The sequence below is a fragment of the Mobula hypostoma genome, chromosome 2, assembly GCF_963921235.1.
Source record: "Mobula hypostoma chromosome 2, sMobHyp1.1, whole genome shotgun sequence".
Taxonomy (NCBI): domain Eukaryota; kingdom Metazoa; phylum Chordata; class Chondrichthyes; order Myliobatiformes; family Myliobatidae; genus Mobula; species Mobula hypostoma.
This window is the reverse complement of record NC_086098.1, coordinates 157,426,309-157,440,096: the sequence shown is the minus strand read 5'-3', so window position 1 is coordinate 157,440,096 and position 13,788 is coordinate 157,426,309. Positions and strand designations below refer to the sequence as shown.

The 13,788-nt window shown below is 41.1% G+C and overlaps 1 protein-coding gene across 2 annotated transcripts in view; it reads left to right on the top strand.

The window, feature by feature from the left end:
• The window catches only part of gcn1 (GCN1 activator of EIF2AK4), a 178,227-nt gene that overhangs the window by 22,969 nt on the left and 141,470 nt on the right, over positions 1-13,788 (top strand). For both annotated transcript variants that reach the window (XM_063040918.1, XM_063040917.1), the window contains 5 exons: positions 1,986-2,084; positions 4,359-4,532; positions 5,851-6,003; positions 7,531-7,623; positions 12,800-12,863. In XM_063040918.1, coding sequence (XP_062896988.1) covers positions 1,986-2,084; positions 4,359-4,532; positions 5,851-6,003; positions 7,531-7,623; positions 12,800-12,863 — 583 coding nt within the window. The remainder of the gene's footprint in view (positions 1-1,985; positions 2,085-4,358; positions 4,533-5,850; positions 6,004-7,530; positions 7,624-12,799; positions 12,864-13,788) is intronic.

Sequence of the window (13,788 nt, the reverse complement as noted above, 5' to 3'; positions counted from 1 at the left end):
CCAGCACTACCCCTCCACCTATCTTCGTATCATCCGCAACTTTGCCATAGAGCCATCAATTCCATTATCCAAATCAATGGCAAACTATGTGAAAAGTAGAGGTCCCAATACTGATCCCTGAGGAATACCACTAGTCTCCAGCAGCCAATCAGAAAAGGCCCCTTTTATCCCCACTCACTACCTCCTGCCTGTCAGCCATTTCACTATCCATGCCAGAATCTTTCACGTAAGGGAAAGTCACAAACTCTTCTGAAGTCCTGCATCTTCAACTGGTAAGTATGAATGTGTAGTTGAGTCCAGCATATCTGCTTATAAAATCTCTTGAACGCCTTCTGTCCACTTCAACAAGACTTGTGCTTATAGTGATGTCATTCGAATCGATTCAATATGCCAACTCAGTCTTGTTAGGATTTGTTTCTGTATTAGAATGGTATATTGAGAGAGCTCATTTGTTTTTATTAATTTGAAGGATTCCTTTACTATAATTTAATGAGTTTCTTTTATTTTCTTTGTTCCTGTGTCTCATGCAGCTTCACTACAACCTTTGGCCAGGTTCTTGTGCGCAGATTCTATAACTCGATGGAGATTAACCATGTTGTGGTATTAGTGCTCTCATAATAGAGGTGTTCCCATAGTAGAGCTGCAGAATTTTGATGAAAGAGCAATGTGTGTTCCCTGGTTAGAATTGTGTGAGACATTGAGGGAAGCACTGTGGCGGTGGTGTGAACAACTATTGCCTGCCCATGGCCTTCCAGGTGTTATTTCTCCAGCCTCATTTTCTAGTGTTCCTATATCCACTCTCATCTCTTATTTTTTTTATATACTTCATAAAGATTTTTTATCCTCCATGATATTGTTGTTAGCTTGCTTTCATATTTCATCTTTTCTCTCCTAATGATTCTTTTAGTTGCTCTCTAAGGTTTTTAAAGCTTCCCAATCCTCTATCTTGCTGCTAATTTTGGCTTTGTTGTATGCCTACATACTGGGCTGTGATATTTTTTGAGAATGGAGATGTTCATGGAATCTCCCTCATAATATTGTCTTATATCTGGCGAGGATAGATTGATGAGAATGGTCAAAGGCTGAAGAGAGAAGGCAGGAGAATGGGGTTGAGAGGGAAAATAAATCAACTATGATTGGATGGTGGAGCAGACTCAATGGGGAAAATGCCTATTTATTCTGCTGCTATGTTTTATAGTCATACAGGTTCACCCCTTTATTCTGCAGCAAATCCATTCCAGCAGCTATGTCCTTCTGTACTTGACCAGTTTGATCAGAGATGGTGCCTCTAAGCTATTCCTAATAATAGACCTTATGTTCTCCACCTAGAGCACTTTCTGCACTTGTGTCTTTCCAGGTGGGTTAGCTGGGCTGGACATGACTTTATCATGCCTATTCTTTGTATTTATTTTGCAAATGCTGCTTCTGATGCACATTGTAATTTTGCACTTTGGGCATGAAACATGTCCTGTGTTTGAATGCTGCAATATGCAGATATATCTGTTCTTAAAGGAGACTGGAATTTCACTCTGGTTGTGGAATTGTACAAAGCTGTGTGCATATTCATCTGTTCAGTTTCACTCCATTATCATTCCATTAGAGAATGTTATATTTTTTCTTTCTAAGACTTGTCTGTAAGAGTAAATATTATGCCTCCTTTTATTGACCTCTATTTGTTTTCCAACCAGATAGATAATGTATCTATATGCCGCTTGATCCAGTGACACGAAGTGCTATGGAACCTCTTCACGTTGATCTCCTCACCCTTTCATTTTGTGAATGCTCTTAACCGGTAGCATGTCTTATTATATTATCCATAAAGGCTCTTGACATTTATCTAAATGGCTGCCCCTTCCAGTTCCCCAAGTGCTTAATATGTTGGTGAATGAAAAAAGAGACACATCTTGCTATTAAGTTTTGATAATAGAATGAGTTTTGTTGGTTTGTCCACCAAATGTCTGATGCAGAGTTGTTCCTATGCTTAGGTATTGGAAGCTGTAGTCACCATACAGTCAGTGCTTTGTCAAGTCAAGCCCTGAGTGGGACAGTTGCTGAGCTGTTTATTCCCTTCCTGCAACAAGAAGGTGAGTAACTTCATTTCTTGACACAAAATTACATTGTAGCACAACATTGTGGGCTATGTTACATACCCCATAACTGGGTTGCCAAACCAGCAGAAATGGATCACTCAGTTGGAGTCTGGATTACTAGAACTAAGAAAGTTTTATTAAAGAAACAAGCAACACAGTACTCTAATCAAAAGGATAATGAATGCAACAGTTCAGCAATGATAAACATACATGTACACAGAAATAAGATAACAGTATCAATCAAGCTCTATCGTTGTCTAGGGGTAAATGACCAGTTTCAAAGTGACGCAAAGTTCAGTTCAATTTAGTTTAGTTCAGTTCGCAGTAATGGCTGCCGTGGCGATGGACAGTGGGGGGAAGGAGAGAGAGAGCAAAACGAATGAATATTCAAGGCTTCCACACAGCCCTTCGCAGTCAGCTTTCGGGGAGTCCTTTGTGATGTCATCTGAGGTCACCGACCGTGACCCCTCCGTTTCCAGATATGATCGTTTCCCTGCGGTGAACCTGGCACCCAGGCAAGGGTGGACACACACCAGGTTCCCGCTGATCGTGCCTTTCCACCCTGTGCGTCTATGGCCCGGTACTTCCCACCGACTTGTGAGAGACGCACCGCTTCCAGGGTCTCGTTACCTCGGGTGTCGTGTGTGTGTCCTGCCTTAGCGAACCTGTCCCTTTTTATCCCCCTGCTGGGGTATCGCCTGTCCATCACTTCAAACAGTTCAGGGTTCAAAGGGGGACCCGATCTTGACAGCTCTCCTTCCCCTTCATTAACATCTCCAAATGCTGCTCCATTGTTTTCCTTATCTCTCTCTCTCCTGAAGACAGGTGGCAGACCAACTGCTGATCCCACTGGTGCCGGCCCAGGACAGCTACATCTTAATCTATGTGTATTCTTGTCACAACTGAAGGACCAGTAGTGTGTTGTAGGTTTCTATATTCTATGTTAAGGTATATGGTTAATTTGCTGGAGCCCTTTTGTGCATCTTTAAGCACTGAACAGTTGAAACTGAGGATTAAAAAAAACATTTGAGCTCATTCTTCTGGTCGAAAATGACTACCTTGACCAGACCACTGGTAGTGATTGAAGAAGGTAGTTTGCCATCAACTTCTAAGAGACTTGTGATGATGAGCTAGCACCCACCATAAAGGAGATTAGGAGCAGCCATGATTAAAGTTAATGGCAGAACATGCCCAAGGGACATAATAATCCATTGCTATGTTCTTAACATCTTTTCAATGTAAAATAACCCTTTGTCTTAGTAAGTTGACTGCTTTGTTTTTGTATGGAGGGTCCAAGTAGAGTTATCATTTAAACTGCAAAGCTTGAGAGTGTCTAATCATTATCAACTGCTCCTCGCTTTACATTTGGGGTGAAGCATTTTGCTATTTTTTTGAATGTTGTACAATGCCCAATTGTCCTTCCTGTATTGTGACCGAAGTTGTTTCAATTATCCTTTTCTGCAGATTAATTATACTTTCTTTCCAGTACATTTTTCCTGATAATAGAAAAAAGTCTAATGCAAACAGGGCTTTAAAACTATGCATTATCCTCTCCTATCACAGCCCAAAATATTAATTATTAGGATGCTTGTACAGGTTTTGGTACTCCTGCAAAAATAAGTGGCCCAGGAGAAAAACAGGTTGAAGAGGAAAATGTTGATTAGATATGCACAGGAGAGTATGTTCAGTGTGGCAGTTTAGTTGATACCCACCTTAGCAAAGATGTATTTCAGTGCAGATGAAATGACTGAGATGGTAAGAAAGTAGCTGGTTTTTAATCATGCACCTCCTTTCATTTCTGATCTCTCCCGCTTGCTATGTGGTTGGAGTGAGGGAGGAACAAACAATTGAAATCTCTTCGTTGTCTTGTGCTCACTGCTGTAGAACAGATATTCAAAGGTTCAAAGGTCAAATTTAATGTCAGAAGTGTATACAATATATATCCTGAAATGTTCTTTCTGATATATTTTTAAATCTGAATAATTCCTCACTGACACATCTACCCCAAGAAATTAACATCTTGAGGGATGAAAATAATGCTTGTGGAAGATCAAGGATAAATATTCTGAAGTATTCTAATATTTAAGAAGTCTTTTCAATTTGTTATCTTGTCAAAAGCCATGGGATCATTTAAAAGATGCTCATATGTAGTACAGTGGGTGTTTTTGTATTATACAGGGGGTTTTTGATATCGTGAGCCAAGCTGACATGAATAAACTTTCCTGTACCTGTATTTGAGTTATGTTCATGGGCGTGCTCTCCTTCCAGTTCACGAGGGCACTTTGCTTCATGCCATTTCCATTCTTGCGCTTTGGTGCAGCAAGTTCACGACTGAGGTTCCGAAGAAGCTAGTGGAATGGTTCAAAAAGGCTTTTACCCTGAAAACATCAACTTCAGCTATCAGGCATGCATACTTACAGTGCATGCTAGTCTCATTCCACGGTGAGTACAGTTTTAAAATTCCTACGATTATTTTATATTAGCATAGTGTCTCCTAATAATTATCTGTTGATAGGTTGTTAATGTTTTAATGTTTACCAGTCCAATTGGAAAAAGATTAAATGTGCAAATTGTAATCTATGCTGTAGGGTATTAACTAGTTCTAGCCTTGGCAGTTCACATCAGTAGCTACTATTTGAGTTCTTGGTGGATTTCTTCCTACTTACCTAAAGAACTGGTTGAATCTTCAAGCTAAGAGAAAATCAACTGAAATGCAAAGCTCTGAGTTGATCCCGTGACGATGTAGAGAAAGATGACTGGTTGAACAGCTGTAATTCAAGATGGTGTCTTATGGCATGGGGAAATAGTTGGACAATTTTTTTTGGGGATGAACATGTCCTGGAACTTCTGTGGTGTGAATGTTAATTACCATTTATCAGGTGAAACCTAGATGTTATCCATGTCTTGGTGCTGTGGGAACAGTCTGCTGCATTATTTGCAGAGTTGCAAATGGAATTGAGCAGTTGCAGTTGACAATGAACATGTCCACTTCTGAGAGCTGATGATGCTGACCTAGAACAGTTACCTCTGGGGCCCCTGCATTGGCATCCTGGTGATGAGATAGAATGCCTACATATCTCAAACTCTTTTTTCACAAGGTACATCTCCAACCAGTGAGAATTGCCCCTTGATCATAACTTCAATTTTGCTAGGGATCATGGATAATTGGAGGGAGTTTGGTTATCTGAAATATAAAAAGATATCTTCCATTGGAACATTTGTAAGACACTATTTTCAAGTGTGGAAGGGAAGGTTGGTTGGGATTGAAAGCATGGCATGAGAAGGAAATGTAGGAGCTAAGTGACCTTTCAAATGCACCCCATAAAGACGAGATTGTATGGATGCTGGAAATCCAATTTAACACACACACAAAATGCCTTCATCAGGCTCTCAGCTTAAAACATTGTTCATTTCCCTCCATAAATGCTTCCTGACCCGCTGAGTTCTTTGAGCATTTTGTATGTGTTACTTTCAAAGACACCCAGCTCCTTGTGACTTTTTTTTGGAGATGGCAGTCTCCAAAGCATTCTCGTAAGCATTTTCTCTATGAGATTGACGGGGTGCCAACAGAGGTGTGAATTAGTGCTGTTCATCAGTACATTAATCTTTTTTGTGCTTGCTCTTAACTGAGTAGCTTTTGTAATTGTAGTCATTGTTTTCATTGATTTATGCACTGCATTAAAATTCTTAACTCGAGGGGAAAAAAATCATTGCTTAACATTTTCACTCACTGTTGAGTGATACTTTTCCACCCAATCAGGTGACACTTTACTTCAAGCGTTAGAACTATTGCCGCTATTCCTGCAGACTGTTGAAAAGGTGGCCTCACAGAACACCCAGGTTTCCATTGTAACAGAAGGTGTTGCAGCTGCCGTTTTGATCTGCAGGTTATCTTTGGTGGACACACAAATTGGTAAGTGGCTTTCTTTGATTTCAGCATCAAGAACTAAATTGGTAATCCTTTTAATTCCCAAGAGCAAAATGAAATGCTGGAAATATGAAATAGAAAGAAAATGGCAAATGTACTCAAATCCAACAACATCTGTGGCAAGAACACAGTTATTCTGTTGGCCTTGATTTTGAAAACTACTTCATTTTCCACAGACCTGTCTGACCTGCTTGACAGTTTCCAACAACTTTTGGTTTCTGGCATCTTTCCCTTCCTTTCTAGTCTTGAAAAGGGGTCTCGGCCCTAAGTATTGACTGTTTATTCATTTTCATAGATGCTGCCTGACCTGTTGAACTCCTCCAGCTTTTTGTTTGTAATTTTGTTTTTATTTAAACTCAGCTACGTGCAGAGTTTTTTTTAAATATGATGCAGTGGTCTCATACCATTAATAACCTTGTTCCTGATGACTAATTAGATTAAGCCAAGGACCTGCATTGAGGTAAATTGGAAAAATCAGGTTGGTGCTGAATCCCAACAGGGGGAATTTCTAGAATGCTGGCAAGCTGGTTTTTTTATGAGCAGTTTGTGGTTGAGCCCACTAAGGGACCAGCAATTATGGATTGGATGTTGTGCAATGAAACAGAATTGATTAGAGAGCTTAAGGTAAAAGAACCGTTAGGGGAAAGTGATCATAATATGATTGAGTTCACCCTGAAATTTCAGGAGAAGCTGAAGTCAGATGTATCAGTATTAAAGTGGAGTAAAGGGAATTAGAGGCATGAGATAGGAGTTGGCCAGAATTGATTGAGAAAGTACACAGATGGCAGAGCAGCATTGGCTGAAATTTCTGGAAGTAATTCGCAAGGCACAGTATATGTACATCACAAAAAGGACGAAATATTCTAAAGGCAAGATGACAGAACCATGACTAACGAGAAGTCAAAGCCAAGGAGAGGGCATATAAAAGAGCAAACATTAGTAGGATTGGGAAGCTTTTAAAACCAAGAAAAAGAAACTAAAAAAGTCATTAAGGAGGAAGAAATGGAATATAAAATTAAGCTAGCCAATAATACTAAAGAGGATACCATAAGTTTCTTCAGATACATAAAGTGTAAAAGGGCAATGAAAGTGGCTAACAGACCACTGGAAATGATGATGGAGAGGTATAATGGGGGATGAGGAAATGGCAGATGAACTGAATAAGTATTTTGCATCAGTCTTGACTGTGCACGACACTAACAGTATTGTGGGAGTTTGAGAGTGTCAGGAGTATGTGATGTTGCCTTTACTAGGGAGAATGTACTTGCGAAACTGAAAGATCTGAAGGTAAATAAATCACCTCAGCTCAGTCTGTGGGAAGAGGTGGCTAATGTTTCAGCTGGACCTGAAATATTAGCTATATATGATAGAAGTGGCTCACTCCTCTCTCCATTCCTTACACGATGTTGGATTCCTCCAGTTTCCCATCTAGTTGGGAAAATGTATATAATTTTGTAAGGCAAAGATACTAAATTTGAAGTAATTCATTTGATTCTTTAATTTTATTTTCAGAAAGCAAGTTAACATCTTTCTGGGCATTAATTTTGGATGAGAAGAAGCAATTCTTTACCTCTGAAAAATTCCTTTCTCTCGCTTCAGAGGATGGTGAGTATTTGTAATTTTGTGATGACCATTGTTTAATTGTCTGTCAATGGTTCCAAGAACAATGTTATAATTTTATTAGGTGTGAAGCAAATTTACATTACATACCTCAGTAGGTGTGATGTCATAGGGCAACAGCAATATAGGGGAAAAAGTTTTGTAGTTAATCCCTTGAGTCTTTTCCACTGTTCAACAGACTTGTGGCCCAGCTTTCTTTTTACTTACCTGCACCTCATTTCATTTAATTCTTCAATAATTACTCTACAGAATATTAAGTGCTGAAGCAAAAACATAAACTCTGGGAAGGCGGGTGATGGGGGAGTCTGTTTGTATAAAACACAAATTTGAACTAAACACTGTTCTGCAACACAGACAAACCTGGAGGAACTCAATAAGTCAGGCAGCATCTACGGAAATGAACCAACAGTCTGTTTCTGACCAAGGCCCTTCTTCAGGACTAAGAAGGAAGGGGGAAGGTGCCAAAATAAAAAGCTGAGGGGAGAGAACGGGATAACTGGAAGGTGATAGGTGAAGCCAGGTGGGTAGGAAAGATAAAAGGCTGGAGAGGAGGAAATTTGGTAGGTGACGTTAGTGAATTATAGGAGGAGGGGACCCAGAGGAATGATAGGCAGGTGAGAAGAAGAAAGAAGCCAGACTGGGGAATAGAAGAAGATTAACCATAGTATTATAGAATAGGAGAGGAAGGTTACTTTGGCAGGTGACGTTGTCAAGACTGGAGAGAAAAGAAATCCTTTGTGAGCAGAATCAAGTGTCCCATATGGTTTGTTATCGACCCACGAAACTTATTGGACTTTAAAATTGGAGGTCGGTGGAAGAAGGTTAAATCTAATTGTTGAGAGCAAAACCACTGGGGAAATAATAGACAAGAAATACTGTTTGGGGAGTATCAGGTATGAAATGATGAAACAGCAAGCGGAGCCTAGGTGTCACATCCTCTCATTACTATCATCATTATGGGCAGAAGGATGAGAGCTTTGGGGGGTAAACATCTAACTGAAAGTCATATTCTAGACACGGTTTCCATTGGTACAGTGAGAGGAAGGAAATGGAAGTGGGGGGAGAATATTTTTTACTTGAGGGAGAACGTGACATTCGTCTCATTAGGTTGGAGGCTATCCAAATAAGGTGTTGCTCCTCCACCTCACGAATGAGCAGGGAAATCATTGACAAATTCTTTAGCCAAAGGGTAATGAATCTGTGGAATTTATTGCCACAGAGGGCTGTGGAGGCCAAGTCATTTGGGTATATTGAAAGTGGAGGATGATAGATTCTTGATTAGTCAAGGTGTCAATAAATAAGCCATAATGGGATGGTAGATCAGACACGGCTGAATGGCCTAATTCTGCTCTTATGTCTTGTAGCCTTTTATATATTTAATTCTAGATTTTTTCCCCCAATTTAAAAACATGCTAAGTGAGTAGGTACTAGGCAAATTTTTTAATATTTTCTTGTGTTGCACTAACCCCAGCTCTGAGACACCAGACAGAGTAATTTGATTACAAACAATTGGTTTATTGATCATTCCAGAATGTCTCTGTGGTTATTCTAGTTCCCTCCCTTTTCCCAGCCATGATTTTCCTCTCAATGTCCGCTTCCCACTCTCTGTCCACATTAGAGGTCCATATCAGAATCATGAAATTTGTTCTTTGTTTGTTCACAATGGATGAACCCTTTCTGCATCAATTTCTTCTCTAACCAAAAATTTTACTTCATTCAGTCCAAAAGTATTCATATAAAGTCATCCGCTAGTCTTGCGAGACCATGGATCTGCGCCTGGAAAGTCTTCACTCTCCAGGGACAGGCCTGGGCAGGGTTGTATGGAAGACCAGCAGTTGCCCATGCTGCAAGTCTCCCCTCTCCACGACACCAACGTTGTCCAAGGCAAGGGCATTAGGACCCATACAGCTTGGCACCAGTGTCGTCGCAGAGCAGTGTGTGATTAAGTGCCTTGCTCAAGGACACAACACGTTCCCTTGGCTGGGGCTTGAACTCACGACCTTCAGGTCGCTAATCCAATACATTAACCACTTGGCCACGTGCCCACTCAAAAGTATTAGGCTCATATGTATAGCTAAGGTGTATAAGGGTTTTGCACAGTGCTGTATTTGTCATCGTGGAGGAGGGAGCATGTTTATAAATCTGGCAGAAGCAAAGGAAGTTGGGACTGGTGAGGGTAGGTGGAACGCAGCGGGAGGGGTGTGTGATAGATGGCAGAGGAGTGCCAAGGGTGGGGAGTGTGGCAGGTGCAGATACGTTCAGCTCTGAGACACCAGACAGAGTAATTTGATTACAAACAATTGGTTTATTGATCATTACAGAATGTCTCTGTGGTTATTCTAGTTCCCTCCCTTTTCCCAGCCATGATTTTCCTCTCAATGTCTGCTTCCCACTCTCTGTCCACATTGGAGGTCCATATCAGAATCATGAAATTTGTTCTTTGTTTGTTCACAATGGATGAACCCTTTCTGCATCAATTTCTTCTCTAACCAAAAATTTTACTTCATTCAGTCCAAAAGTATTCATATAAAGGCATCCGCTAGTCTTGCGAGACCATGGATCTGCGCCTGGAAAGTCTTCACTCTCCAGGGGACAGGCCTGGGCAGGGTTGTATGGAAGACCAGCAGTTGCCCATGCTGCAAGTCTCCCCTCTCCACGACACCAACGTTGTCCAAGGCAAGGGCATTAGGACCCATACAGCTTGGTACCAGTGTCGTCGCAGAGCAGTGTGTGATTAAGTGCCTTGCTCAAGGACACAACACGTTCCCTTGGCTGGGGCTTGAACTCACGACCTTCAGGTCGCTAGTCCAATGCCTTAACCACTTGGCCACGTGCCCACTCAAAAGTATTAGGCTCATATGTATAGCTAAGGTGTATAAGGTTTTTGCACAGTGCTGTATTTGTCATCGTGGAGGAGGGAGCATGTTTATAAATCTGGCAGAAGCAAAGGAAGTTGGGACTGGTGAGGGTAGGTGGAACGCAGCGGGAGGGGTGTGTGATAGATGGCAGAGGAGTGCCAAGGGTGGGGAGTGTGGCAGGTGCAGATACGTTCAGCTCTGAGACACCAGACAGAGTAATTTGATTACAAACAATTGGTTTATTGATCATTACAGAATGTCTCTGTGGTTATTCTAGTTCCCTCCCTTTTCCCAGCCATGATTTTCCTCTCAATGTCTGCTTCCCACTCTCTGTCCACATTGGAGGTCCATATCAGAATCATGAAATTTGTTCTTTGTTTGCGACAGCAGTACAGAGCAATACATAGAATTACTACAGTACTGTGCCAAAGTCTTAGACACCCTAGCTATGTATATTGAAATTGAGAAAGTGAGAAATTGAGCTTTTGCTGTTGATCCTACCTACTGCACTTGATGAAAGGTGGGCTTTTCCTCCAATTAGAGAGAGAGAGAGATCAGTTTAAAAGAAGGCTTTGTAATATGTAATCTGGTTTAGGTAATGGGGAGGTGGCTCTCAGTTTCAGTCACATTTTTCTGGTTGCTCTTTATAGTTATGTGAACACATCCACAGCAGCAATATGCCTTTATATAGTTTCTTTAGCGAAACCCTCTCAGAGGAGAAGTTCCTCCTTCAGAGAGCCCTTGACAGATCCATGGCAATCGGGCACCAGTAAACTGGAGTAAAATTTTTGCATAGCTAGTGTTACGTACCCCGTAACTGGGTTGCCAAACCAGCAGAAATGGATCACTCAGTTGGAGTCTGGATTACTAGAACTAAGAAAGTTTTATTAAAGAAACAAGCAACACAGTAATCGAAAGGATAATAAATGCAACAGTTCAGCAATGATAAACACACATGTGCACAGAATTAAGATAACAGCATCAATCAAGCTCTATCGTTGTCTAGGGATAAATGACCAATTTCAAAGTGACACAAAGTTCAGTCCAATTTAGTTCAGTTCGCAGTAATCATTGCCATGGCGATGGACAAGGTGGGGGGAAGGAGAGAGAGAACGGGAACGACTGATCACTCAGAAACGGCTTCCACTCACAGACCGGCGAGATTGCTCACAAGCAACTTTTGGGCAGGTCCTTGGTGATGTCACCTGAGGTCACCGACTGTGACCCCTCCTCCAGATGCGGTCGATCCTCTGCAGTGAACCCGGCACCCAGGCAAGGGCGGACACACACCGGGTTCCCGCTGATCGTACCTTTCCACCCTGTGCGTTGTCCGGTACTTCCCACCGACTCGTGAGAGGCGCACCGCTTCCAGGGTCTCGTTACCTCGGGTGTCGTGTGTGTCCTGCCTTAGCGAACCTGTCCCTTTTTATCCCCCTGCTGGGGTATCGCCTGTCCATCACTTCAAACAGTTCAGGGTTCAAAGGGGGGAGCCGCTCCAGACAGCTCTCTACACATCTCCAGGTGCTGTTTCGTTGTGTTCCTTATCTCTCTCTTGAAGACAGGTGGCAGACCAACTGCTGATCACACAGGACAGCTAACATCTTATCTATGTGTATTCTCGTCACACTAGCTGTGGTAGAGAGATCCAGTACATTCAAAATGTCCTTAAAAATTGGTTAACTATGAGCTATGGGGTGCTATTGAAGTTCTGTGGATGTAAAAACTGGCAGGCTGATCCAGGCAATTATCATTTACAACTGATCAATAAATTTATTTGTAACCAGTAAACAAAATCTCTTCTCATGAGCAGGCTGGAACTGACAATGTCTCCATCCCAAAGAGATTGTGGTGCAGGCCAAGAATGATCTTCGATCTATAGGAGAGTGGTACAGCTATACTAAATACTCACAGTGGAAAGAAAGGAGAAACAAGGCTAATTTTGTTTAATAATGTGCTCTAAAAGTCTGAGGAGTTTAAATCTTTACCCAACGTTTTAGAATGAAATGACAGAGGACAGCTTTGTCAGGCAACATTGTGAAATGGACTGAATTCAGTGATAGAAACAATGATTATGTTATCTCAAATTTTGACAGGAAATAGAACCCAAAAGCTTAAATTAATTGGAAGTAAATTCAGAACCAGATCAACTCGCACGATAATAGTGGAACTTTTGGTGATTAAAAACAACTGTTTTTCATGAGTTACCTTTGTTGCTGTGAACTTTAGTTTAAGAACCACATTTGTTACACTGTGTACTTGTTGATCTTTCTTTTCCATTGATTATTTTTTACTTTGCTTTACAGCTCTTTGCACAGTGTTGCAACTCTCAGTGAGACTGCTTTTGGACCTTCCAGAAATCAAGGGCCAGTACGTATTAAATAATTAAATTCATCTTCATGTGCTGTAGTGTCATGTGTTTTCACCAACATACGGCTTGAACATGTTTATAACCAGAGTAATCAGGAACTCTGAGCTATTCTTCCTAGTCCTAATCATGAAATTTGTTGTTTTGCAGCAGCAGTACAGTGCAATACGTAAAAACATTTCTGTAAGTTACAATAAGAAATATGAAATGTCGTAGGTGCTGGTTAATTCAGGATTGGTACATTTTGGCCTAACTAAGTAGCTGCGCCAATTAGCCAGTTTCATGGAAATAGTTAAAAGTATTTTAAAAAGACACTGTAACAAATTCTGTATTTAAATAACTTTATTTACTCCCCGTTACATCGCTGGTGTTTAGGGCAGCAATGAAAGTCCTCTATCACTGAGCTGAACCCCCAAACCTGGAGAACCGGTAGACCACTCTTAATCTGTCCTCTACCCTTTGACCTGCTTGGCATGGGTGACCCTACCGAGAACCAAAACATAAAGCCCTGACTCCAGCCAACATAGCCCTCTGGGTCATGAGGCACACAAGCCTCCAAGCCGCTACAAGGTTGTGGTCCTTTCAGAGATATTTAAATAAAATACAGAACAAATTAGAACACTACCAATACTGCAACAGTATTATAAAACTGTGAATTAGTTCCGGAAAGGAAAGGAATTGCCATGTTCCACATGGAAACCCTGTGCATCAGATTGCTTGTTGGCCCATATTCAGCATTTTCAGTCTCTTGTGTCATCATTATTCAGGCTACAGATAACATTGTTAATGACAGCTTCATCACTCTGCTAATGATTGAGAGTAGACTGTTGAGACTGTGATTGGATTTGTCTTTTTAAGGACAGAATGTACCTGGAGATTTTCCCATATTCTCAGAACAATAATAGTGTTGTAACTTAGTATCACAAC